The following is a 26,792-nucleotide window of genomic DNA, read 5'->3' on the forward strand; positions in this document are numbered from 1 at the left end:
AATTTTAGGCTCATCTGTATGATTCTTTCATCTTACTTATGAGAAAATATTGATTCATCTGGCTAACTGTCTCACATCTTTCAGGTCTCAGCTTAAAAGGCTCTGTCTGCAGGGAACTGCCCCAGACCAACCTCCTCCTCTCTGGGCTAGGGGCTCCCTCCTGTTATATACCCCAAGGGCATTCTGTTCTTCCCCCATTGTGGACACATCTTCCTCTGTCTAGGACTTGCTTATTTCTCACTAGACTGAGAACTCTCAGAGACCATGTCCACCCTGGCACCATCATATCCATAGGCCAGCACCTAGTGGGCACCAGTATTTGTAGAATTACTAAGTGATAGGGTAAAAGGCCACAGACATGGTTGGTGTCAGTCAGAACTAGAACTCAGGGCTCCTAACACTCAGTCCTTTACTTGCTCTTATATTACCCATGCTTCCTCTTGAGAGCCCTAATCTATCTAGATGGCCCCAGGTACCTGGGCCCCAGGAATGGATGCAGATCTCATTGGGGAAAGGAAAGAGCACATCGGGGGAACTTTCACCTGGGCCTCATTCTATTTTCACAGATAACCCAGGGGAGGTCGGCAGAGAGAAGAACGCCAAACTGGCTACCACCTCCTGTGGTCTCCAGATTTGGGGAAGCAGTGTTGGTTTCCTGCATAAGTGTATCCTCTCCAGCTATAAAGGAAGCCAACGGCCCCATTCTCCATCCCTAACTCACAATAGAAAGGATCAGTGGAAGTGGGAAAGTGGGCAGACACTAAATATAAATTTCAGTCACTGGGGATCTAGTCCTTCTTGATCTTCAGCATGTCCTGAATACACAGCTGGAGGCACCATCCTCCTGAGGCCTCTGAATCCCAGCTATGCCAGTTTCTCACCAGTTGTGTGGCCTTGGGCACAGGATTGAGCTACCATGAAGACTCAAGGGGAAATGTTCCTTTCTCCCCATTACACTCCACATCTAGATGAAGCAGGAGAGCCTGTGGATATCCTCATTTCACTCTAAATGACACTCAGTATGGGGATTTTGGACCTGGGGATTCTGCTCCAGGCCTTAAAAACCAAGCCATATGTCATGACCTACCTGGCTCCAAAGTCACAGAAAGGAAAACTTGAGTGGGCAGCTATTTACAGGTTTAGGGACACAAGTTAAATAGTAGGAGTGTAATATATTTTTTAATGAATGAATGTTTCCCTTTGTTTCTCTCCACCTCCTCCCAATGCTTCGTAAATTCCACCACATCTTGAGGGACCCACTCAAATTTAGAAGCCTTATTTGCTGAAGAAGTAAGAACTTTCCAGAACTGCATTTCTGGGATACAATTAAGGTTGATCCAACTGAAGACAGTTGAATTCAGAACCCTGAGACAGCTCTCCCCTAGCCCTCCAACTTGAGAGTCTGCCTCCATCCCATTCCATCCCTCCTTCCTCCTTATGGTCTTAAAGAAGTGGTCAAGTGACTTTACAGATTTTGACTTGAGAGAAGCAAATTACTCAGGATGGGGAAATACTTTGGTGACCTCTAGTACCGTCAGATTGCCCCTTGCTAACTGAGAACAGCACAATGGAAAGACAACAGGTGCCTCTAACCAGGACCAAGAGCCTCTCAGGGGCAAGAGCTGTTCCAGGGCCCCTCAAAATTTCTGGACCCCAGTGGTATCAACCCCCGCCGCCACTCACCCAACCCCCCTCAACAACCCCCCAACATCTCCGCCCTGCCCAGCGTAGCCGCCTATGGCGTAAGGTATTCCCCCTTGCCTGCCCCTCAGGGGCCCAGGTGGGAGGGGCTCCATTGACACCTTTCCCAGCCGCTCCGGGAGGAGGCGGAGCCGGGGACCCGGCAAGCCAATGCTGGCGGTCCTGGTCACGCGCAGCCAGCGATCAGGCCAATGGGCGCCGGCGGGTGTGGCCAGAGCCTCTAGTTCAGGGCGTTTATAACAACTTGGAATTCGGCGCCTGGTCGCGCGCGTTGGTAGGGCTGTGGATTCTCGCGCCGGGAGTGGGCAGGCGCCCCGGGCTCTAGCTCTCTCCGCGCAGCCGATTCCTCCTCCGCCCTCGCTCACCTGCTCGCCATGGAGTCCTTGGCTTTCCCCCGGCGCCTCGGCCCGGCCCCCTCGGCCACCGCTGCCCTGGCCGCGGAGCTCGTTCGGCCTTTGGCCGAAGGGCTCCTCAAGTCGCCCAAGCCCCTAATGAAGAAGCAGGCAGTGAAGCGGCACCACCACAAGCACAACCTGCGACACCGCTACGAGTTCCTGGAGACCCTGGGCAAGGGGACCTACGGGAAGGTGAAGAAGGCGCGGGAGAGCTCGGGGCGCCTGGTGAGTGCGGCTCCCTCTCGCGGCGCCAGCCGGCCGGGCTCGGGACTTAGCCGCAGGCGGCGGGTGATGGAGGGTGGGCCGGGAGCTAGTGCCTTGCTCGGTGGACTTGCCCGCGCTCAGTCTTTACCGCGCTGAGGTTGCGTATGTGTATGGGGTGCTGGTAGTGTTCACTGTAGAAATTGTCCATGGTTGTAGGGACAATGGTCGTGGACCTGAGAACCCCACCAACTCCGGTCAGCAAGTGATGATTGCCTAATAAGTGAGGCGGGGTGCATAGAGGACGAAAGGTGTCCTGAGATGAGAAGGCTTCCTAAAGACGATGAGACTTAAGTGGAATTTTGCTTGTAACAGACTATCCAATAGAGTGGGAGGGGAAGAGAAGGTAGAAGGCACCTGATCTTAGCAAGGGGTTAGTAAATGAGTGTAGTTGAATGAAATAGTGAATGAAGTGTCCAGTTCCTCAATTCAGTTCTAATAGTCTGGCAGCCCAGCATACTGTGGAGATATCACCCCCTCCCGGGGGGCGCGGGTGGGTTTGACATTTAGGTCCTTTCCAAGTCTAAGATTGAGTCAGAGTTTCATTATGATGGGTTTTTAATTCTGGTAAATGTGAAACCAGGCTCTGGTGAAAGATCCACTGTGCCCCAAGATACCTTTGGGTTTGGGGCCTTTTCAGGTATGTGTCCTGTTAATTTGGGACGTGTGTGTGTGTATAGTAGTAGTAATCTGTGGAACCTTGTGTAATTTACTTTATCTCTGTACTCTGTTTCCCCTTCTGCAAAAATGAAGAAAACACAGCCTCCCTCACAGCTGCTATGAGGATAGAATGAGATACAAATATGAATTTAAATTGTTGCTGACAATAGAAACCGCCATGAGAACTGGTATTTATATTTGAAAAGGCCAGCCCCGGAGGGATAGCAGTTTTGCCAAAAGTTAACAGTGGTCCCCAAACTTGAGTTTAATGTGCATAGGAATCACCTGGGTGCTTGTTTAAAATACTTCTTCTCTAGTTCCACACCCAGAGGATTTTATTCTGAAGGTGTAGGATGGGGCCAAATAACCTGTATTTGGGGGGACGGCTGTGCCCTGCAGGCTTGGCATGTGGGATCAGGATGCAGATCAAACCTGTGGCCCCTGCAGTGGAATCGCAGAACCTTAATCACTGGACCGCCAGGGAAGGCCCTAAATACTCTGTATTTTAACAAGCCTTTTAGGGCAGGTGGTTTAGGGATTGTTTTGCCAAATCCAGATGGGTGCTGGTTATGAGATGTGCATGTATGTGTGTCTGTGACTGCGTGGGTGGCCATGGTTTGCCCTATCAGCTATGGCAGCAGTTACCTCCCCAGATTGTTTGCTTTTGCAGCCAGTAGCTGGTTTGAAATTCAAGGAGTCATTTCATTGGTGAAGGAGAGTGGATGCTGGGGAAAGGGAGTGGATTATGGCCTCATAAATAGGACCCAGTATGTTTTTCCTGCTAACACCTGGCACGGTCCCGAGTTGCCTGCTGCCAGGTTCAGCTATTGGGCAATCATGTACTTCCTGGCTTTCCTTTTCTTTCTCTTTCTATAAAGTGTGAGGGCCCGGTGAGGCTCCAGGCAGGAGACAGCTGGGCCCAGGCTTTGTCAGGGGCTCAGCTGGAAAATAGCTGCTTGTGGCTCGTGCCTCTTTTGGGGGGCAGACAGGATTGGGGGGACTGGGGTGGCCTGGAAACTGAGATTGAAGTTCAGAAATCCCATTAAGCTCTTGACCTGGGTCACCACATGTGTGTCTCTGTGTGTGTATGAAAGAGAAAGAGAGATCATTGATTCTGGAATGAGATAAACCAGCTTTCAGTTTTCAGACCTCAGTGGCTGTAGGCAGGGATTCCAGCTCTTATTACATCAGAACAGAGAGAATTCAGAAGGTTCTCCCTGGCTTCATGTCTCTTGTTGTATGCAGGGAGCCAATATCAGGAGGAGTGGGACCTGCCCTAAAGCTCCCTGATCCATAGACCACCCTGCACTTCTGCTGGGAGCTTGCTCAGGGTCTCCCTCCTCCTTGGAGAGCAGCTGTACGCGCTGCTAACGGTTTCTCAAAATTCTGGAGAGGAATCCTCCCCCCACCACACCCCCATTCCTGTCTCTTCACTCTTCTCCCTGAAGAGAGACCAACCTGGTGCCTCAGGATCTTCAGTGGGGGAGAGGGGTTTGGGAGCAGCCCACAGCCTCCCCTCAAACTGAACTGAGGGTTCAGAGGAAAGCCCGCTGGGTGACTTCCATTTCAATTTCTCTCCACCACATTTCGTATTCCCACCCTGCCTGGATAGGATTCTCGGGCCAGATGGGATTGTCCGGAGGGAGGGGCAGGTGGGCAGGACTAATGGCTCCTCCAGGAGGGCATTAAAGGAAAAACCAATATTTGCTCTGGATCTTCTAGCTCTGACTACACTCCTGTTAGCCACATGGCATTTCCTCCTTTGACTCTCACAGCTCTCCTGACAACCCCTCCCCTAAAAAGAAAAGCACCTGCTAGGGTCCCTGGAACGGTGGCGTCCCCCAAAGCCTTTAGGTTGATCTGCATGGAATTTTTACTCCATGAGGAGCACAGGGAAGTCCAAGGGGACAGTGATCTGGGACAGGGGTGCTTCTGTCTCATATATTGGATTGTTGTGTGGGATTTCAAAATGTTTGAAAATGACTGAGATGGTCTGATTCCTTCATTGACAGATGGGGACACTGAGATCCAGAGAGGGAAGGTGACATGTTCTGTGGCTGGCTAGTGGCATGCCTGCAACATAGGCTCCTGACTTGACCACCCCAGGCGCTAGATGACCAATACTGAGTCTTGGACTGGGAGTTGGCTTTGGGCTGAGCCCAGGCTTGCCTCAGTGTGCTTTGTCATTCCAACAGCTAGCTCTTTCCCAGAGCTCCAGGCGCGCTGAGGGTGGGAGGAGTCACTGGGAACAACCCCCAACCCCATACATACTGACAATGTCGAGAGATCCCGAGTAGGTGAGCTACACTACATTCAAGGCTTTTACTTTGTCAGGAAGACTGCTCAGCTCAGCATCAGAGTGCAAGCATTCAAAATCCTGGCTCTACTGCTTACCAGCTCTGTGACCTCTGTGTATCTCAGTTTCCTCATCTGTAAAGTGGGGATTATAATAATTCTTACCTCGTGGGATCCTCATAGGATTAAATAAGATAATATATTGTAAAGTGCTCAGCACAGTAGCTGACACACACAGTGTTATTATCCCAGCAAGGCTGGCTTTGTTGAGGTCCTACCCTCCCTCTCTTGGGGGAGGGAGAGTCCCCCCACCCTGGGTCTGTCCTGCCCTGAGCAAGAGAATGGCTTGTGCTCAGCTTCCCTAAGCCCTTTGGTCTCTACTTTGTTTAAAGTCCCAGCCTCTCCTTTAGCCCCTGATCCAGAGAAGGGCTCCCGCCTGGCCAGCTGCCAGCGGCCTCTTCTGTGTGGTGCTGCCCTCCCAGCTCCTCCTGCATCTGCCTGCTCAGCAGCAGGGAGGGAGACTCCAGCTAAAGGTGACTCTTGTCCTTGGGCTCTGGCCAAACCACACAAGAGGGCTGGGCAGGGAAGCACCTTGCCTGGCAGCCTGGCAGAGTGGGCAAAGAAAGGGTGGGCACAGCATGGGGTTTAGGGGAAGCAGCTCAGCCTCCCCTCAGAGCCCATTCCTGCTCCCAGCCTGTTTCTCTGGCAGACTTGGTGGGATGGTGAGCCATCCCCACTCTGCCAGCCCTGGCCAGCCCAGCCCAACCTCTCCTCCATTATCTAAATGGGTCATCCTCCAGCTCCTTGCCCCACCTCCCAGAGGCAGCTGCTCCGTGAAAGGCCAAAAAGGAGTCAAGGATCTTGGCTCCAACTCTGGGTGATAGCTATGACCAGAGATGCCCAGCTTGTACCCTCTCTCCCGGCACCTGAAACCAGTACCTCTAGATCTTCTTTTTCTAAGACCTTTCTGCCATCCTCTCCTGAATCCAGATTATTCTTTTTTTTTTTTTTTTTTTTTTGTGGTACGCGGGCCTCTCACTGCTATGGCCTCTCCCGTTGTGGAGCACAGGCTCCGGACGCGCAGGCTCAGCAACCATGGCTCACGGGCCCAGCCGCTCCGCGGCATGTGGGATCTTCCCGGACCGGGACATGAACCCGTGTCCCCTGCATCGGCAGGCGGACTCTCAACCACTGCGCCACCAGGGAAGCCCCAGATTATTCTTGATCTGAGTTCCTGTGGGGACTGGGAGGAGAGAAGGCAGTGTTTAACCAATTGAGCCCCAGTGCCCATCTCTCCAGCGTCTTTGTGTATCTGTAAGTGGGATGAGGGTGGCTGGTGGTACTGCACAGCCTGGCCCATGGCAGGGTGTGGGGCATTCTCTTCTCCAGGGGTAGGAGGCAGGGAGCTGGAGGCAGGGCAGAGCATCTGCAAGGAACTTTTGTCTTCTGAGGTGGTTGGCTTCTCCAGGCAACACTCCTCCATCTTGGGTCCTGACAGCCTTGATATGTTGAGGAACCTCGGAAGAGTCACCTTTCTGGACTTTAGTGTTTGCCATTTACAAAATGGGATAAGGAGTTAGCCCTGCTGCCTTTCCAGCATGCAGGGCCACAGGGGCAAGAAAATCACTGGGCTGGTATCAGTAGGAATTTTGCTCAGGCAGGTAAACATAGATATAGCATGGGGCCTCTGAATAAACCTATTATAACAATCCTTGGCTAGCACCTTCCTGGCATAGTAGCACGTGACCCATTTCTGAAGAAGCTCAGCAGAGAATGCTAGAGTTTGGAAGGGAGCTTAGAGATCCTAATGTGCAAATTCGTATATAGTTCCTTTCCTTTCTTTCTGGCCTGTGCTCAAACCTTTCTCTCTGCCCTTGTTGCACTGCCCCTCTCCAAGGCCTGCCCACCTCGGCTTGGCAAACCCCACTCTTCCTTCAAGATCTAAAACAGAGTTTTCTCCCAGGGGTGATTTGCCCTGCCCCTCCAGGCAAAGGAAGCTCTCCAGTGCTCCTGGAGCCCCTGGGCAGGCAGGGATCTCAACCGTCATGTTCATCACACGAGACTGGACCAAGGGCCTTGGCGCGGGGACTATCCAATTTTTGTCTGAATCCCCAACACCTACCATAGCGCCAGGCACCTACCATAGCGCCAGGCACGTAGTAGGCATTCAGCAAATGTTTGGAGGATAAATGTCCTTTTATTTTTCAGATGAGGACATTAAAACTAGCCAGGCCAGTTAACAGGATCATTTAAATGACTTGTCTTGAGTTACGTAGCTCCAAAGGGGCAAATAAAGACTAGATACCTGGGCTCTTGACACCCCTCCACTGATCTGGTGTTCACATTTATATTGTCATTGTTGTGCCTCTGTTTCCTGCCCCCTCTGAGTAGGGTGGCTGTATAATATAACATCTCAACTTGAATACTTTGTGGAGTAAAAGGGGCACTATTAATAATTATACGGGATGACCCAGGATTGTCCCCAGGGAGGTGGCCTTCCTACCTCTGGGTGATCCATTCAACGATTGTTTTTCTCTTCCTTTCCTCTAGTCACTATATTTTAATTCTAAAGAGTGGTTGCTCAACTATATTGCAGATGAGAACAAAGGTCCCTGAAAATGAGTTCTCATAAACATGGGTGACTCTCCACCCATGCCTTGGAAAAAGGGCAGAAAGTCTTATCTGGGCACTGGTCCCATCAGTCAGGGATCAGCCCAATGACTTAACCAATAAATATGTATTTGTGATTTGTGTTCACCAGTAAACAGTTGAGGTCTGTCCAGTGAGACTAGGATAGATGGGGGAACAGTGGCCCAGCCCCACCAGGGCAGTGATACATGGCTCTTCTTGTCTGTCACCTGCTTGGGGACTTGTGGAGGCATGATGACCTAAGTTGTTTCTTTCCTGGAAAGTGCCAGCCAAGCTGTGGTCTCCTAAGACCTAATATAGACAATGCGGGGGGTGGGGGCGGTCCTTGACCTCACCCCCTGAGGCCAGAGCATGAGCTTGCAGGAGGACAGAACTGTCCACTAAGGATTAACAATTCTGATTTAAAATCGTACACTTCCAAAGTTGAAAGAAATAGATCTCAGGATTCAACTTGTACACCCTCTACCCATGCAGGGACTCCTTCTAGAACCCCTCAGAGCCCTTTATTTTTTTGAAACCTCATTTCTTTTTTTTTTTTTTTTTTGCGGTACGCGGGCTTCTCACTGCTGTGGCCTCTCCCGTTGCGGAGCACAGGCTCCGGACGCGCAGGCTCAGCGGCCATGGCTCACGGGCCCAGCCGCTCCGCGGCATGTGGGATCTTCCCGGACCAGGGCACGAACCCGCGTCCCCTGCATCGGCAGGCGGGCTCTCAACCACTGCGCCACCAGGGAAGCCCGGAAACCTCATTTCTTTTAGGCCTTGTCTTCTTTAGAGCTCTGCTCCCTGGCCCACGATGATTTATCTCATTGTATATGTTTGTATGTGTACAATTGTACATCCAAGATATGCCTAGTTTGTGCATATGTGTGTATCTTAAGCTCTCAGATGTTTGTTTCATTATCTAGGTATGTGATTTATGTGTGATTTTTTTTTTTTACTATCTGTTAATTCAGTCTTATGGGCATTTATGTGAAGAGCTCATGACATTTTATCTATTGTCTGATTTTTTTTTTAACAGGAGAAAAACAAATTTAATTTCACATGTACAGGAACCCCCCCAAATATGTGGCTCCCCAACAGTCTGGCAATTGAGGCTTACATGCCATCCTGAGCTAAGGAGAAGGGGGTAGGGGTCTGGCACTTGAAAGGGGAGGAAGGCAATTCACAGAAAGATGGGAAGAGCAAATGCTTGGTAGATGAATGTTTGCTGGGCCATGCAGATAAGTCTTCCTGATGAAAAAAATTATCTCTGCTAATAGCGCTCTCTCCGGTACAAGCCTCCTATCTAAATTCTTTAATGCAGTTAAGGGAGGGATGAAAAGCTCTTCTTGAGTCTGCTGAGCCTTCATTGTCTTCAGCTCGAAATCATCCACATGCCAAAGTGACAGTTTGGGGTAGCCTGCCCTGAGCCCCACCACCAAGTAATGCAATTACGTTTCAGTGCAGGCATTTATGTTCATATTTATAATCATCATAACCTTTAAAGTCTTGGCAAACACGTTTAGTTGCCACTGGATTGGTGTGTCCTCATGTACAAATGACAACTCTCTTTCATTGGTACTTAGAGTTCATTTTTTGCAGTTATAAGACCATAATTCTTTTCTGCAGTGATAATTCATAACTGAAAAATTATTAGAACATTATCTGATATATCAAGACAGTTGCAGCTCTGGAGTTTCTATGTGGGAGAGACTTTAGTGGCTCTAGTGGGTTGGAATTAGGAGCAACAAGAGTTGTCTTGAAGCTTCACTGTATTGTCTGATTTTTAAAACAAAGAATTCAGAGAGAAAAGAACTAATCCATAAAATCTCCCCTTCAGGGAGAGAAAAAGGGTATGGAGAGGTGTTCAGGAACCAAGCTCCAGGCTGGGTGGAGGAGGATTTAAGCCCCTTCCCCCCATCCCCACCCCCTGGTCAATTCTAAGCCAGGGATTTTTCTGCTTAGCTCATTGGGGTGGTTTGGAGCAGAAGGGGTGGGGGGCGTGAAGAGAGCTCCTGAGGTGCAGCCTGGTCCCTGCAGCTGCAGCGTGGGCCCCTCCAGGGGCTTGGGCAGGAGACTCCATGGTGACCGTCCCTCCTGCTGCCATTGTCCTCCCTGCCCTGCTCTGGGAGGGCGAGAGAGCCGGGCCTCCCCTCTTTCATGGATGCAGCTCCAGGGGAGGAGCGGGGTGGAGGGCACGCCATCCCTGGCCCGTTGCCGGGGTGACCAGGCCCAGGGCATTGTGAGCTGCTCCTCTTACAGGATTACGGCTGTTCCGCATTCTTGTCTGAGGGGGACATAGGCCCGAGGCCCGCGGTCCGGAGCGGAGCCGGAAGCCTTTGTCTGCCTCCAGAGCCCTGTGAAAGGGGGATTAGAGGCCCCGCCCCTTGGGCTCTGGGTTCCCTTTTTTCCGCCTCCTTTTGAACCTTGAGGGGAGGTGAACCCTTCTGGGAAATGAACGAGGAGCTGTTTTCCTCAGCCTATGCCTTGGGATTTCTCATAACTTGCCCGGCTCCTGTGAAGGGGAAGTCTTGTATTTACCATTTGTGTCCTTGGACAGGACTTGTCAGGAACTGACCAGCCCTGTGACACCCCACCCCATACCCGCCCAGCACCTGATGCCAGCGTTGTAGCCTCCGAGGGCCCCAGGGCATTTATATGGTCATTTCACAGAGTCAAAGCAGGAAAGCACTCCAGACATCTTAGTCCAACCTGTTTATTTCACAGAAAACGAGTCTGGGAGAGGGCATGGGCCTTGCCCATGAGCACAGCAACAGAGCCTGGAGGGCCCAGGTCCCCTGACTCACCACGCGGTGTCCTCCCCACACACTGCACGCGCTGTTGGTACTCTGTCACCATCGCTGCTCAGTGCGGTAGAACAGAGAAGGGGGCGAGATGCCTCAGTCTCTAAGAGCTTTGCTTAAACTGCTTCTTGGCAGTTCATTCTCCACTTCCTCTTGCCTCCCTCCACCCTTCCTGAACCCACCACATGTACCAGCCAGAGAGTTTAATCCTTAAATGGCATTTTCACCTTTACGGACAAGATAGCAAAGCCCGGAGGACTCTGTTTAACTGTCTAGTTGTTTGTTTGTTGCAGGGGGAGAGACAGTACTTACCTAGACCGAAGAGACTAGCATTTTTTTCATAACTTTTTTGGGTGATTTTTTTGTGTGTGGTAAAACATATATAACATAAAAGGTTCCCTCCAGCCTCTCTGCCGCCCGCCCCAGTGAAGGATGGAGAGGCTTCTCTGCGTGCACGCTGTGGCCTTTGTAGCAGCTGTAGGCAGATCACCAGGGTCAGGGCTCCCATACTGTCCTCAGGGACACCTTTATGTGCCAGACCTTTCTCCTCACTCTCCTCCATTCTCTGCTCCCAGGTGGCCATCAAGTTGATCCAGAAAGACAAAATCAAAGATGAGCAAGATCTGATGCACATTCGGCGAGAGATTGAGATCATGTCGTCACTCAACCACCCCCACGTCATTGCCATCCACGAAGGTACAGAGACAGAGCATTTGAAGCCGTGTGTGTGTGTGTGTGTGTGTGTGTGTGGTGTGTGTGTGTGTGTGTGTCCAGTCGGAACAGATGACACAGAGGTAAAAAAGACACAGGCTTTAGGCTTGGGCAAAAGCTGGATTTGAAACCCAGCTATATGACTTTGGGCAACTCATTTAATTTAGTCTCTGGGCCTCAGTTCCTCATTTGTAAAATGGGATAATCCCACCTACATCACAGGGTTGTTGCAAAGATCAAATTAAATGTCACCAGGGAATTCCCTGGTGGTCCAGTGGCTAGGACTCTGTGCTTCCACCTGAGAGGGCACGGGTTTGATCCCTGGTCAGGGAACTAAGATCCCGCATGCCCTGTGGCACTGCCGGAAAAAAAATATTCACATTAAATGTCACCAAGTGCTCCGCTCATGGGAGGAACTCCACAGATTGTAGGCATTTTTGTTCTTAGGTTTTCCGTACTGGAACACTGTCTCCCCAGACCAATGAGATCCTTAGCAATCTGGGGGAGGATGAAACATACGGGGACCTGCACGCGTCTCAGGTGTGTGGGTGCTGTTTTTCTTCATACATCCAAGAGCCAGGCCTCCTGTCCTCTGAATCATTCCCGCCATGGGGCTGGCTCCTACTTCTCCTCGTCTCTTGAAGCCTCCTCTTGCTCTGACATCGGTGCTGGCTTTCCACTCCAGCTGCCTTGTTCCCTGTGACCCAGACAACAAAGTGAGCAAGAGAGGGTGATGAGGGAGAGAGGGGGAGCAGCCTCCCACACACACCTGTCTGCTTCCAGCCTTTACGTAATATCAGTGAGACAGGAAGTGAGGAATGGCAGGAACAGCAGGAAGGAGGAAAGGGAGCCTGTGGCTTTGCCCTCAGTCTGAATATTCCTGGTAGGAAGAAAGAGAGGTCTCCTCTCTCCAGTTCTGTTTAGATAAAGACTAAGGGCAGAGCCACTGATATGGCCCTGTGGCCTGAGCCTTTCCCATGAGGAGCCCCAGCAGGTGGCTGGAAGGCTAATTGTTTCTCTGTTTATTTCCCCCAGGGAGGAGTGGGCAGATGACAGAATATTGGTTAAGCCAGGCTAACCTTGGTGATTGGGCTGTGTGTGTGTGTGAATTCTTCCCCCCACCCATATCTACAGCTAGGTCTGGGAACTGAGCTCTGAAGCTTAGGATGTAGCTGCTACTTACTGCACCTTCAGGTTCAGCAGATGTTGGGGTGTCATAGTTACTGTGTATCTGGTAGAGCTCCCCCAGATCCATCCCCATCCACAGACTTCAAGAGATATGGACTGGGGGGAAGGCTGCAGTCCTGAGAACTGACTTCTAACATAGCTGCTCTCCAGAATGTGCCCTGGCTGGCTCCTGACCCCCAATTTTACAGCACAAAGTTTGCACACATCCTGCAGAGATGTGGAGAACCACAGGGGTGGAGCCTCAGCTAGGCATCCCCCAGCAGTCTGGGCCACTGTGCTCCCCTAGGAAAAAGCACAGTCCTCCTAACCATGTATACAACTTCCTGGGAGCTGGGACTCTTCTTGGGAGAAGCCTCCTCTCTTAGCTCCTTCTCACAGGTTAGACAGTAATCTCTCTGGGGCTGGCTGAGCAAGCCAAACTCATAGGACTCGTTTGACACAAAGATGCAATGTCACAGACATACATGTTTTGACACACACCCTGCTGAAGGGCCAGTTTGGTGAACCAGACATTCCCTACTTTTCCAGGAGGCAAGACAAGGCCTGAGGTGGCAATAGGGCCCCTTCCTCACATGGAGATGAGCCAGCTGGAGTAGGCTGGCTGCCAGGAGCCCGGCCAGTCAATTAATTACCAAATATTTATTGATCATTTCTATGTACAAAGCCCCAGCCTGGATATTCTGGATGGGAAGTCAAAGATGTTAAGGGTGATAAATATCTCAGCTCTCCATGGTACTTTACAGTTTACAAAGCACTTTCATACTTTTATCCCTCTTCTGATCCTCAAGTCAGGCATTATTATGGGCATTATTTTTCAAGTTTATGCATGAGGATGCTGATAATAAATATAACAGTAGGTACAGTCTATTGAGTGCTTGCTTGTATGTCAGAGCCCACACCTGCTTGCTCAGCCAGCCTGAGAGCTGTGACTAACTTTTATCTATTCCTCGCCCCAGCTCTGTGACTGAAGAGGGATATCATTATCCCTCTTCAGATGAGGAAACTGAGGCACACTGATTGAATAACTTGCCGTGGTCACCCAGCTAGTAAACGATGGGGCCAGGATTCAAATCCCAAACCTACGTTCTTACTGATGTATCCAGAAGAGATTTGCCCAAGGTCACGAGACAAAAAAGTACTGGCTTCTGAACCAGAGAGCCTCGTTTTTCATTCTCATCCAGTGATGTCTCAGAATTTCCAAGGTAGTGTTAAGAATCCTCAGAAGCCTGAACTTCCAAGGAAAGGGAGGGTGAGCCAGTTCCCTTGGCCTTAATTCGTTGCTACTGGAAGGTGTGGGGAGCATCAGAGGGCACTGTCCTGCCTCATTAGCAGATGTCTCTGGTGGGAGGTCCTGTCTGGTTTGGGGGCCTGGGAGCAGTGCACTCTGGAGGGGCCTGACATTCCTGCCTTGCTCTGCCCCAGTGTTTGAGAGCAGCAGCAAGATCGTGATCGTCATGGAGTACGCCAGCCGGGGCGACCTATACGACTACATCAGTGAGCGGCAGCGGCTCAGCGAGCGCGAAGCCCGGCATTTCTTCCGGCAGATTGTCTCCGCCGTGCACTTCTGCCACCAGGTGAGCGGCACCCGCCTCAGCCCTGTGCTGAGGGGGTGGTCCCTGGGGCTCGGGGGCTGGTTTCACCAGAGAGATTCCATGGCTGGTCCAGGATCACACAGGGAGATCGAAAGAGGCAAGACTCAATTCTGGACTCAGCCTAGGGAATGTTGGTGTCTCTGGCTTCAAGTCTCTTGGCTGGGGTTGGAAGGACCATGATTTGTTGTAGTATGTACCAGTAAAGATGGGCCGCCCCACCTACCTGTGCTCACCCCCACTCGGCCCCCTTTGTGTTTCCCTCACTGTCCAGACCAGGTCCTCATGTCCTTCCCTCCCTGGTGGCCTTCCCCTGAGCCTCTTCCCTCCCTCTTTCAGAACAGGGTTGTCCACCGGGATCTCAAGCTGGAGAACATCCTCTTAGATGCCAGTGGAAATATCAAGGTGAGCCTCACTTCTTGTTTAAAGCTGCTTCCCTACCCCTCCCTAGCCTGTCTGCACTGTCCCTTGCCAAGCATCTCTAAGCCCCTAGGGGGTTCCAGAAGGAGTTGAGCAAAGCTCAGACTCTTATATGGGTACTGATAAGGACCTTAGCCATCATCCATTTCAGTACCTCATTCTATGGATTGAAAGCTGAGGCCTTGCGATAAGCAGTGATTTGCATAAGGTCCCATGGCTAGCGAGTGGCTGAGCCTCAGCTAGAACCAGTCTTCTGACTCCCTGACCAGTGCTCTTAACGTCACAGGGCTGAAGGAGTCTAGATCTAAGGTTGGCTTCTGCTCACAGCCTTGGGACTAGCACGGAGAGGCCATGGCCTGAGTTCTCCCCACCTGCATGCATGCACATGCATGCACGCACGCACGTGCACTTTAATCTGCCGCAATTTAGGTAGCCCTTTAGCACCTTTCACCACAGCAAGCACTCCAGAGCCAGCTTCCTGCTTTCTGCAGCTGCTGAATTCCCATGTCTAAGTAGTTAAATTTAGGCCTGAGAAGTTCAGGTTGATGTGATAAACTCAGGTCTCAGGGCTGGAAGGGGAGATGGCAAGGGCTGGCCCCTGCAAATACCTGGAAGGGCTCTGACTCTGCAGTCGGACCCTCCTCAGAATCTTCCCGAACCCAGATCATAGTCCTTTCCCCAGTGGCCCCTGACCTGTGCCCTGAGGTGCCCTGGCACTGAGTTCATTTTTCTTACCAATTCCTGGAGTAGGTGGGGCTCTCTTTGATGCTGACCAGGGAGGGGGAAGCCAGAGCCAATAAATCTACACAACCCAGGCAGGCATGAACCTTCCCATCTGCACCAATCATCTGCCTCATTATAAGCTTCAACTGATAACTGCTTGATAGGAGGCCAATAAAACCCATAAATGAAGGAGCCAGAGTTCATAAACAACTTCTCCCCACCCTGGGCACACATGACCCCCTGCTGGGGATGAAGAGGTTGGGAGCAAAAGGGCATTGACCTGAGCCTTTGTCTGAGGATAGCTGGCGGAAGGGTCTTTCTGAGGAATGAGAAGATGGGCTTGGGGCCCCTCAAACCCTCAATATCAGAGGGCTCAGGAAGTCCTGTAAGAAGATCCCTTCTCCTGGGCTATAACCATGGCCGTAATCTTTGTTCTTCCTTCAGTACTGCTTCTCAGCTATACTGGGCTGACCCCAGTCCCGCCACTACGTTCCTGCCCGGGTGTGGGAAGAGAGATGCATCCTTTGCTGGGAAGGGCAGCCCAAGCCCAAGTCATGGGGTAGCTCGCTTCTGAGGTTCATGGCATTGGCATGAGACATTGTCTGTCCCCCTCCAACTGGTAGACCCTTCCTTCAGTCAATAAGTGGCCATTAGTCCCACCCATGGGTCACAGCTGTGCTAGGAATTGCAGGGGGGTGGGGGCAGGAGGTCAGCATGGGAAGCATATTGATGTGGCAGTGTGAGGAGACGGAACTGACAAGCAGGGGCCACCGTGAGCCGCTGCAAATTGTAGGGCTTCATGGGAGGAGGAGATCTCAGGGCAATGGAAGGCTTCCTGGAGGAGGTGGGCTTGCTGGGTCAGGAGGATGTGTGCAGGCAGAGAGAGCATCCCTGGAGTAGAGTACAGCGTGAGCAAAGGGGCCTGGGGAACAGTGAGGACCCTGGAGCTCCCCGACACCTCTGCCTAGGCTTTCCTCATTGACACAACCTCCAAAGGGCTCTTTCTTCCACGGCCTGAGCTGTGTTGGTGGTGCCCGGTATGGGGTAGGGGTCATGGGCACCCTTTCCTCCTGCTAGGGCCTGGGTTTCCCTGGGGTCTGGCGGGGGGCAGACCAGGAGCTATAGAACAACACAGGCCTCGGTGTGACCCCTGCCTGTGTTTGACCCAATTCTGCAGATCGCTGACTTTGGCCTCTCCAACCTCTACCACCAAGGCAAGTTCCTGCAGACATTCTGTGGGAGCCCCCTCTACGCCTCGCCCGAAATCGTCAACGGGAAGCCCTACACGGGCCCAGAGGTAAGTGTCTGGACTCCTCCGCCAGCCTGCCTCAGCTTAGATCCTGAGAGAGGGATGCTCTGGCTTTCTAGTTATTCCCTTTCTCAGATCAAAAAACTCACTTCCCCACCAAAGTAGTGTGTGGCCAGGTCTCTAGCGGGAGTGGCAAAACTGGAACAAGAGCTTAAGTCTTCTGACCCCCAGTCTGGTTCTGTGCCTCACCTTCCACATTCCCATTTCCTTTCCCAGCCCCCAGCCAGCCTCCCTGGAGGGATGGTATCTGTCACAACCACCACTCCTGGCCCAGAAGGGATGACCTCGTCACTGATCTTGTGTTTGTGGCTGCTCCTCCCAAGGGGAGGCAAATGACGGCAGCTCTCCCCATGAACCTCAGTCCCTTCTGCAGTGTCACCCTCTCTGCCCCTGGGTACTAGAAGGAGGTGGTCCTCAGCTACACTGGGCTCTTGAGTTCTCCAACATGGGCTCCCTTTTCCCCATGGTATTGAATGAAGGTGAGGCTGGAAGCCCTCTAGCCTGTGGCATGAGGAGGTCCTGGCTGATCCTCTCTCTCCCTCAGGTGGACAGCTGGTCCCTGGGTGTTCTCCTGTACATCCTGGTGCATGGCTCCATGCCCTTTGATGGGCAGGACCATAAGACGCTGGTGAAACAGATCAGCAATGGGGCCTACCGGCAGCCGCCTAAACCCTCTGGTGAGTGAGAGGTGTAGGTGTTCTCATCTAGGTGCTGGGTGTCCTTTGCTCATTCCTGAGGCAGGAATTAAACAGTGACAGTAAAGTGAAGAGGGCAGCCCACTGTAGATGGAGCATACCTTCCACCTCAACTCCTGCTGTCATCTCTTTGCCTCCTATGTCTGTGACCTCCGAGGAAGGAAGGGATAGCTCCTTCCTTCCTTTATGGACAAGCTTTATCATATTTGGAATGTGCTTCCTAAGGTCTAGCTTAGATCCTCTTTGCTACAATTGTCTCATTTCCTACTGCTTTTGTCCTTGTCCTTAGAAATCTTTTTGTCCTTTCACGTACGATGTTTAAGGCAAGAAGAAAGGTGTGAGGACGTTGGTTTACTCTTGAGCAGTCCCTGCCCTCAGAGGGTTGCATGTCAGTGGAGCAAAGGAGGATACACACTAACACATAAACATGGCGGTGGTCCTGAGGGGTGGTGGGATGGAAGAGGAAATCCGACAGTCAATCCAGAAAAGCTGGAGACTGGGGAACCGGCCTGGGCTGCGGCGTGTATGGAGCCCTAGGTGGGAGTGGCATATCTGACACAGGAGTGAGCAGTGTCGTAGCACAAATGGGGGTAAGCCAGTGAGGGGGACTGTGGGTGCCCATGCTCATGGCTATGGATCTGAAACCCTTCTCCTTCTTCTTTTAGATGCCTGTGGCCTGATCCGGTGGCTATTAATGGTGAACCCTACCCGCCGGGCCACCCTGGAGGATGTGGCCAGTCACTGGTGGGTCAACTGGGGCTACGCCACCCGTGTCGGGGAGCAGGAAGCTGTGCACGAGGGAAGGCGCACCGGCAGCGACTCTGGCCGGGCCTCCGTGGCTGACTGGCTCCGGCGGTCCTCCCGCCCCCTCCTGGAGAACGGGGCCAAGGTCTGCAGCTTCTTCAAGCAGCATGCACCTGGAGGCGGGAGTCTCGCCCCTGGCCTGGAGCGCCAGCATTCGCTCAAGAAGTCCCGCAAAGAGAATGACATGGCCCAGACTCTCCAGGGGGACCCAGCTGCTGATGCCTCCCCTCGCCCTGGCAAGGGCAACCTCAAGCTGCCGAAAAGCATTCTCAAGAAGAAGGCATCAACCTCCTCGGAAGGGGCAAGGGAGGACCCTGAGCTTGGCCCCGTCCCTGCGAGCTCAGGACAGGCTGCCCCCCTCCTCCCCAAGAAGGGCATCCTCAAGAAGCCTCGCCAGCGGGAATCCGGCTACTACTCCTCTCCTGAACCCAGTGAGTCTGGGGAGCTCTTGGATGCAGGGGACGTGTTTGTAAGTGGGGACGCCATGGAGCACACGCCCCCCCAAGCCTCAGGGCTGCTGCTCCATCGCAAGGGCATCCTCAAACATAACGGCAAGTTCTCCCACGCAGCCCTGGAGCTCACAACCCACACCACTTTCGGTTCTTTGGATGAACTGGCCTCACCTCACCCTCCAGCCCGGGCCAGCCGCCCCTCGGGGGCAGTGAGTGAGGAGAGCATCCTGTCCTCTGAGTCCTTTGACCAGTTGGACTTGCCCGAACGGCTCCCTGAGCCCCCACTGCGGGGCTGTGTGTCTGTGGACAACCTCATGGGGCTTGAGGAGCCCCCCTCAGAGGGCCCTGGAAGCAGGGGCGTGAGGTGCTGGCGGCAGGACCCCCTGGGGGACAGCTGCTTTTCCCTGATGGACTGCCAGGAGGTGACAGAGACCTACCAACAGGCACTGGGGGTCCGCTCAAAGCTCAGCTGAAGGTGTGGGGCATTGCCCCATCCTGGCTGGCTCTAAGACGCAGCTGGCTGCACCCTGAGGGGAAAATGCCTTCTTCCCTGCCTCCCAGGACCAGCATCCCAGCCCAGAAGGCTGGGATGGTTTGCAATTGAGCCCTGGGGAGGGCTGGATGTGGGAAGTGGGCAAGTGAAGTACACTGACGGTTCAATGTCTTCAGCCGCATGGAACCAAGAAGGTAGTAGAAGGGAAATGAGTAGAGAAGTAGAGAGGAAGGCCCAAGGCTGAGTCCAGGTTGCCTGTTTCTTGTACACATAGTAGGGCCACAGAGAGCTGGAAAGAGCACTCTCAGCGCCCAGCTCCTATAAAGAGGAAGTTTTGTGATTGGTGCCTTCCTGCCAAGGTGGGGATGGAAACTCTTTATTCACATACACATTCCCATCTCCACCAACCACTCAAACTGGAGTGTGGCACCCCCCTAATGTGCCTGGGGTGTCCTGGGAATTGTCTTCTAGAGTGTGCCCTTCCTTATTTATCTGAGCAGTAAGAGAACACAGCCTCTGTTTCCTCAAAGGTTCTCTCCCCTTTCTCATCCTCCAAACCTGGCCCAAGCCTCCTGGAGTCGCTGCTATGAATCTGAAAGACTTGAAAAGCCTCAGGCTGCTATTGGACATCATCTCAAGGGGCCCAGATTCCCCTGGACCCCACCTTGGACCTCAAAGACTCTGAACTTCTCTAGCCTCCAAGCTGCTCCTGCTACTGAGAATGGATGTATCTGTTTCTCTGGGCTTTCAGGGCCTAGAATGTTCTTATTTATTTTTATGTTTTCAGCTCTGCATTTTAAAAATAGTGAATCTTACTGTTTTCAATAATGTGAATACTATGTTCTGGGGAAATGCACTATGACATCTAAGTTTTGTGTAAAGGGAGATATTTTTGCAATGATTCCCTACTGATCAAGGGGAAGCCGGGGGCCTTTTATAAATCTACATGTCCCATCGCACTATCTGGAAGGGGTCTCTGGCTCCCTCACTCCACGCCCTGTTTCCATCTACCTGATGGTCCCTCTTCCCTTCTGTGGTGGCTAGAAAGAGCCACCCCATTAAAAACCAGAACGATGATTGGAAAATAGCTTCTGTGGTTCTGTTTGGGGGAGTGGGGCACAGGTCTTTGGGTTTTCTCTTAACACACACTCCCTTGGGCTCTCACAGGTGGAAAAAAGAGAACCTGCTTCATAAAAACAAAACACACACCAAAAACCGAGCTCTTAGCTCCAAAGGACTCCCTGTTATACCTCCATCAGCGGTTCTGCCCTTGTAAACACACAGCGGGGAGGGTGCCCTGGGTTAAGGGTCCCAATTTGCTCCTCCTGCCTTTAGCACTGAAGAACTGGGTTTGGCAGATTATACAGCCCTGCCCCCACCCTTCCCCCCCCTCTCCCATCCCTCCCCCATCTAGCTACGTCCCCTGCTGCTTGTAGGCACCTCCACCGCCTTTATTCTCTCCCTCCAAAGAAATCCCTTTCCCTCCAGTGCAGGCAGCTGCTCCCCACTCCGCCCCCCCAACCGCCTGACTCTTAAAGGAAGTAAAGAATGCTTGGAATGCCCCCCTCGTTGGCCGTCCCTCTCCACCCCCTGCAGAGCATTCCCCGGACTCCCGCTCCATTGAGAAACTCCCAGGCTCTGAGGGCCAGGATGAAAGGGAGGATAAGGACAAAGTGCAGGCAGGCAGCCGCCTGGCTCCAGCTTCAAGCAGGCTCCCTCCCCCATACCTCACCCGGCTCTGGTGTTCGAAGGCCCCCAAACAGTCTGCTCCCCGTACACCTGCCCTCCTACCAGCCTTCGGTGCCTGCCGGTTTGGAGTATCTGCACTGCCCTCCCCCTCCCTGCTCGTGGGGAGCCGGCAAAGTTGCTGAGTCTGGGGAAGAAGCGGGGAGGCCAGGCAACTATGGGATCAGGATGGGAGAGTAAACAAGAAACCGTTTAGGCTACAAATGGGGTATTTCAGTCTGATAATTTTGAAAAGGCTCCATGTCTCCTGGTGATGGGGTTCCCACCTCCAGCCTTTTCATGGAGACTTTTCACAGCTCTTCCAGCCCCGAGGCTCTACCACTTGAAAACAAGGCAGGTCCAACTGAGTGCTGGAGCTCTGGGCTAGACTGTGGGTAGACACAGGAAAAATATGAGGGTCTTTACCCAAGAAGCATAGAGTTCAGATGTGGAGCTAACTGTGTTCATTTATTCATTGACTCTGGAATCAAGCCCTATTGTGTGCTAAGCTCCATGGAAGACAGAGGTAATTAATTGCTCTGTTTCTGGTGCAACGCATAAGATCCTAACCTCAGAGAGGCTGCAGACTGAACAGCAAGCCAGCATGCATAAAAATAAGTAAAATTCAACAGAAAAAGTTTTAGTTCAGAGAATGTTGAAGGGGAGTTGGGATGATGAGAGAGAAGAATTGCAACTTAGGAGATAACAGAGCTACCATTTATTAAGTGCTTACGTATCAAAGACCTGATGTTATGTAATGCCCAGGAAAGCCTTGTTAGTTCGGTACAATCTTTATCATTCTCGGGTCACAGAGGAAGAAATTGAGACTCAAAAACATAAAGTAACTTGCCTAGTTAGCAGGTGGGAAAACTCAACTCAAATCCAGGTCTGAGGGATGCCAAATCTTAGCAGAGTGGGCGATGGAGGGCTCATTTAAACTAGATGGGGTTTGGAGGGTTGGGAGAATATCAGTGAATGGAACTACAAATACTTATTGAGACACTATGACATGCCACACTCTTGTCCAGGCACAAGGAGTATGGCAATTCCTTCTGCCCCAAATGCCTTCCCCTTACCTCCAAAGCCCCAAAAGGGAGCTGGGAAATAAAGGGTGAGTGAGAACACGGAGAAGCTAGAGTGGGGAGACAGGATGGGAGGAGAGAAGGGACGCCAAACCCCTGCAGCCCATCCTACTAGCACTGAGTGAGAACACGGAGAAGCTAGAGTGGGGAGACAGGATGGGGGGAGAGAAGGGACGCCAAACCCCTGCAGCCCATCCTACTAGCACTGTTGGCGGGGCGGATTTCTAGGAAGAGGGGGGGACACAAAGGTACTTGGTTCTGAGATCTTTGTCCTCTTTGAGGTCTGTTTGCTTAACCTCTTCCAAGCCAGGGGCTGGGAGGGGTGGGCAGGAGAGGGGATGGGAGGGGTGGGCAGGAGAGGGGATGGATGTGGCGGAAGCCCGCTGGGGAAAGAGACTCTGGGTGGGAAGAGAATGTCTATTACTCCAGCCCCTAGAGACCCAGGCTCGGGGATTCCATTTGCACGGAACTTCCCCTCACTTGCCAGGATGCTTCATACCAAAAACATTCCAGAAAGCAGGCTCAAAGAGATGACTCCGGGCCCCAGGGGGGAAGGCTGGAGCCCTAGGAATATTTAGTGCCACATCAGTGCTTCTGGAATGTGAATAACCCAGACAACCACCGGGGGCAACTTTGGGAGACAGGAAAGGGCCTTCAGAAACCAAGACAAGAAAGTCTTAGTCAGAATTCTCATCTTACCCTCAGCCCTTTCCTGGGGCAAGTCCATCCAGGCTGTCCCTGAGTGGAAACCCCCTCACTGGGTAGTACAGAGGCTCCTCTGTGCAGAGCGGGGAGACCCCCACGGCAGACATGTCAGGAGGAGCCCTTCCCTTCTCCCCGGACGCCATCCAGTCAGGCTGCCTTGGACCTTCTGATGGGCTGGTGGGAAGGGGAAATGGCAATGCAACTGTCCCCTGCATGGCACAGCGCCCACATCCCACTAGAGCTTCTGCTCAGCTCTGCAAGCCAGAATCCAGAGACTCACTGACAGCCAGAGCATGTCTGGACTGCGATGAAGCCAGGACAAAGGGCTAGCTGAGGAGCCTGGGCATTTTTAAGAGGAGACTGGGGTTGGGGGGATACATTTGTATACAAAACGGACAAAAAATCTCTGCCCTTATGGGGTTTCCATTCTAGCAGAGGAAGATAGACAAAGCAATAGATATAATAAATAGGTGAATTATATAGTATATTAACAGGTCATAAGCATGAGGATAATGGGAAGGGGACAGGGAATAACGTTTTAAATTGGGGTGATCAGAGAAGGGCTCATCAAGAAGGTGGCATTTGTGCAAAGACCTGAAGGAGGGAGGTGCTAACCACATAGATATTTGGGGAAACAGTGTTCCAGGTGGAGGGAACAGACAATAGAAATGCCTTAAGGTGGGAGCAGGTCAGGCTAGTTCTAAAACAGCCATTGAGGTTTTCGGGCGAGCAACATGGCACCTGCCATGCCGATGCTAATGGTTCTGCCGTTCCGCGCCATGGCCCGCAGCCCAGGGACTCCTCCGGAACTGTTGGGAGCAACTGCAGCGGAAACTTCGGCAGAGCTGGCCAGGCTTTCCCAGTCCTCAATGGGGACCAGCATTAGCGGTCCAAGGTCCAGCTGTATTTACAGAACCAGCAAATGATACCAATGGAAGTAAGGAGATTTCCAGCTTTTTGGAGAGCATCTTTTGGATGGCAGCTCCCAAAAGCAGACGCAGCATTGAAGTTAACAGGTATAGGAGAAGAAACCCTCATAAGCTTATTAAAGTTAAGAACAATATAAGGGCTTTCCTGGTGGCACAGTGGTTGAGAGTCCGCCTGCCGATGCAGGGGACACAGGTTCGTGTCCCGGTCCAGGAGGATCCTACGTGCCGCGGAGCGGCTGGGCCCGTGAGCCATGGCTGCTGAGCCTGCGCGTCCGGAGCCTGTGCTCCGCAACGGGAGAGGCCACAACAGTGAGAGGCCCGCGTACCGCAAAAAAAAAAAAAAAAAAAAAAAAACAATATAGACGTTTGTCCTGAATGTGGTCACCTGAAACAGAAACACGTCCTCTGTGGCTATTGCTATGAGAAGGGGTGTAAAGAGACAGTGGAAATCAGACGACAGATAGGGAAGCAAGAGGGAGGCCCTTTCAAGGCTCCTACCATGAAGACCATGGTGCTGTACTTGGAGGAGACACCCTCCAAGCAAGATCAGGGCAAGAGGATCATTGAGAGAGAACAGAAGCGGCCATCCTGGTTCACCCAGAATTGACTCCAAACATGTTTCGAGAGGATAACTTCACATAAGACGTTTCTCCTGAAAAAGAGGAAGATTCTTTGTTTTTATGTTGGTTGTGTGCTTGTTTTTAAATCATCAGCATAGCCTAAAACATTCTTTATAAGCAGTTAGTTTTTTGCGGGTAATTTGAAGAATGCATCAGGAGTAAAGTCTGAAAATGTTTGTTCATGCAGAGGCTCAATGGATTTATGTGTCTGTTTCTATTATACTATGAAGTTTTAGTAAACAGAATTTTCAGGACAGAAGAATAAAACCTGATTTAAAATTCGTAGCCAGAATTATGCGTCTGGGCTCTGGTTTTGTTTGCCACTGGTTTTTCTTACAAGAATACTTACACAGGGCTTCCCTGGTGGTGCAGTGGTTGAGAGTCCGCCTGCCGATGCAGGGGACACAGGTTCGTGCCCTGGTCCGGGAAGATCCCACATGCCGCGGAGCGGCTGGGCCCGTGAGCCATGGCTGCTGAGCCTGCGCGTCCGGAGCCTGTGCTCCGCAACGGGAGAGGCCACAACAGTGAGAGGCCCGCGTACCGCAAAAAACAAACAAACAAAAAAACAGGAATAGTTACACAAGTGCTTTTGTTTAAGTAACACCTGAAAATAGGTTATTTAAATTCTGGGTATCGCTTTTTTAAGAGGGTAGATGTAGCAGGAAGAAAAAGTTCGTTCTGTTTGGGTTTTTTTGTTTGTTTGTTTTAGCAAATTAAAATTGCCTTTGTATGGCACTTTAAAACAAAAACAGCCATTGAGGCTGGAACAGAGTGAGTGAAGGAGAAAGTAGCAGACTAGGGGGTCAAGATAGGTAGCAGGGGTCGGGCAGTAGAGCATCTAGGGCCTTGTGAGCCATTATACAGGTTATGGTTTTTTTCTGAGTGAAATGGGGAGCCAGTGGGAGGTTTTGAGCAAAAGGAATGGCGTAATCTGACTATGGATTTTTTTTGTTAATTCCTCTGGCTGCTCGTTGAGAACAGCGAGCGGGTGGGGGTGACCTGGAGGACTTGAGGGATGGTACGTCCAGTATTCAAGAGGGGGAAAGGTGGCAGGTGGCGGGGGGGTGGTAGGGGAAGCTGGGGAGCACTTCGACCTCCAGCAGTAGAATAAGAGGTATAAGGAGTCTGGAATTTGGGAAAGAGATGTGAGTTGGAGATAGAGATTTAGGAGTTGTTGCTAGGAAAGAATTTCTGCTTTGGGTGGAAAATCACCTTAGTTGATCTCTGAAGTCCCTGAGTTCTAAAGGTTCTAGGATTTTATTGAATAGGAAAGCAGCTATTTGTATAAGTGACCAGTTGTCTGTGAAAGCTTGACAGCGGGTGAGGTGGATGTTGCTGAGTTGGGAAGGCAGTTCTGCCTGTTTGCAACTGGCTTTCTCCTCCTGAGGAAGACAACGGGGCTTCTCCCATCCTTGGGAGAAGGCTGGGGGGCGGGGTGGGGGGGAAGGTCCATTGTAGAACCGAGTCTTCCTGTACGAGAGGGTTGTACTAAAAGACTTCTCAGGACCCTCCCGCTCTGAAACTTTACGACCGTGCATCTTCTAAGGCTTTTACAGGTTTTATAAGAACATTGGAAAGTTCACCCTTGGGCCAGGGCTCTGCCTCTGAAACTGGCAGAGGGGGTGGGAGTTGCCTTGTACAACCCAGGCCCCAGAGAGCAAGCCGGCTCCCAGATTCCCAGTTCTCTTCCTGTGTTTCAGAGCTTCCTGCTTCAGATCACTGGGGAGCTTGAGCGTAGCCCACAGGGGCCTGGTAATCTACATTTTTTGCGGTACGCGGGCCTCTCACTGTTGCGGCCTCTCCCGTTGCGGAGCACAGGCTCCGGACGCGCAGGCTCAGCAGCCCTGGCTCACGGGCCCAGCCGCTCCGCGGCATGTGGGATCTTCCCAGACCGGGGCACAAACCCGTGTCCCCTGCATCGGCAGGCGGACTCTCAACCACTGCGCCACCAGGGAAGCCCCCAGGGAAGCCCCCTCTCGCACTTATTCTGCCTCCTTTTGGCTCTAAAATCCTCCCCTCACTGATTGTTTCTCGGAAGAATTCCCTCTGCTTTTCAGGCTCTTCTCTGCTCACTCCAGGCAGCTAATCCCACCTTCTCAATTTCACCTTTTCCCCTCTGGGGGCATTTAGGTCAAGTTGGGGGAATGAGTCATCCTAGGGTTGGGGAGGGGGGCTTTAAGTCCATAAATGGGCAAAAACTCTGATTTCAGGTCTCAGTCTCTAGGAAAGAGCCAATTTCTCCCCACTGTCCCCTGCCCCCAAAGGAATTCCCCAGAGAAAAGGAAGGCATCGGGAGAGGTGCTAACCAATGAAATTCTAGAAACAGCAGTTTTTTAGGAGATAGGAGACTGACTCAGCTTCCCTGATAAACAGACAGTGCCGGCCAGGATTTTCCCAGCCCAAGAGGCCAAAATCCCATTTCCGGGCGGAAACGAGGGCCCAGCCAGCACCACCCCCTCCCTACTCCTCACTGCTTTCCCCTCCTAGGAGAACGCAGCTCCAGGCGGCGCTGACCCAGGCTCTGGACAGCACAGGCGCTCAGCTATCCCAGCAGGGCTGACCACATGCCTCACCCAGACCCCGGGGAAAGGGTGCAGTGACCT

The 26,792-nt window shown here is 52.1% G+C and overlaps 2 protein-coding genes across 2 annotated transcripts; both read left to right on the top strand.

Annotated features, from left to right (window-relative positions):
* The first annotated feature begins 1,950 nt into the window (after positions 1-1,950).
* Positions 1,951-20,213, top strand: NUAK2 (NUAK family kinase 2). Its single transcript, XM_082615018.1, has 7 exons — positions 1,951-2,321; positions 11,320-11,440; positions 14,066-14,217; positions 14,572-14,637; positions 16,553-16,672; positions 17,229-17,361; positions 18,045-20,213. Exons 1-7 carry the CDS (start codon positions 2,076-2,078, stop codon positions 19,106-19,108), a joined length of 1,902 nt encoding a protein of 633 aa, XP_082471144.1. The 5' UTR covers positions 1,951-2,075; the 3' UTR covers positions 19,109-20,213.
* A 3,207-nt stretch (positions 20,214-23,420) lies between these two features.
* Positions 23,421-24,176, top strand: LOC309801059 (large ribosomal subunit protein bL32m-like; the record flags this gene model as incomplete). The annotated part of the gene is made up of 2 exons (XM_082615508.1): positions 23,421-23,706; positions 23,932-24,176. Coding segments are annotated over 2 exons (531 nt in total), but the record flags the coding sequence as incomplete, so codon positions are not given.
* Positions 24,177-26,792: the final 2,616 nt, after the last annotated feature.

Source organism: Mesoplodon mirus (genome assembly GCF_964341445.2).
Source record: "Mesoplodon mirus genome assembly, chromosome: 3".
Classification (NCBI taxonomy): Eukaryota; Metazoa; Chordata; class Mammalia; order Artiodactyla; family Ziphiidae; genus Mesoplodon; species Mesoplodon mirus.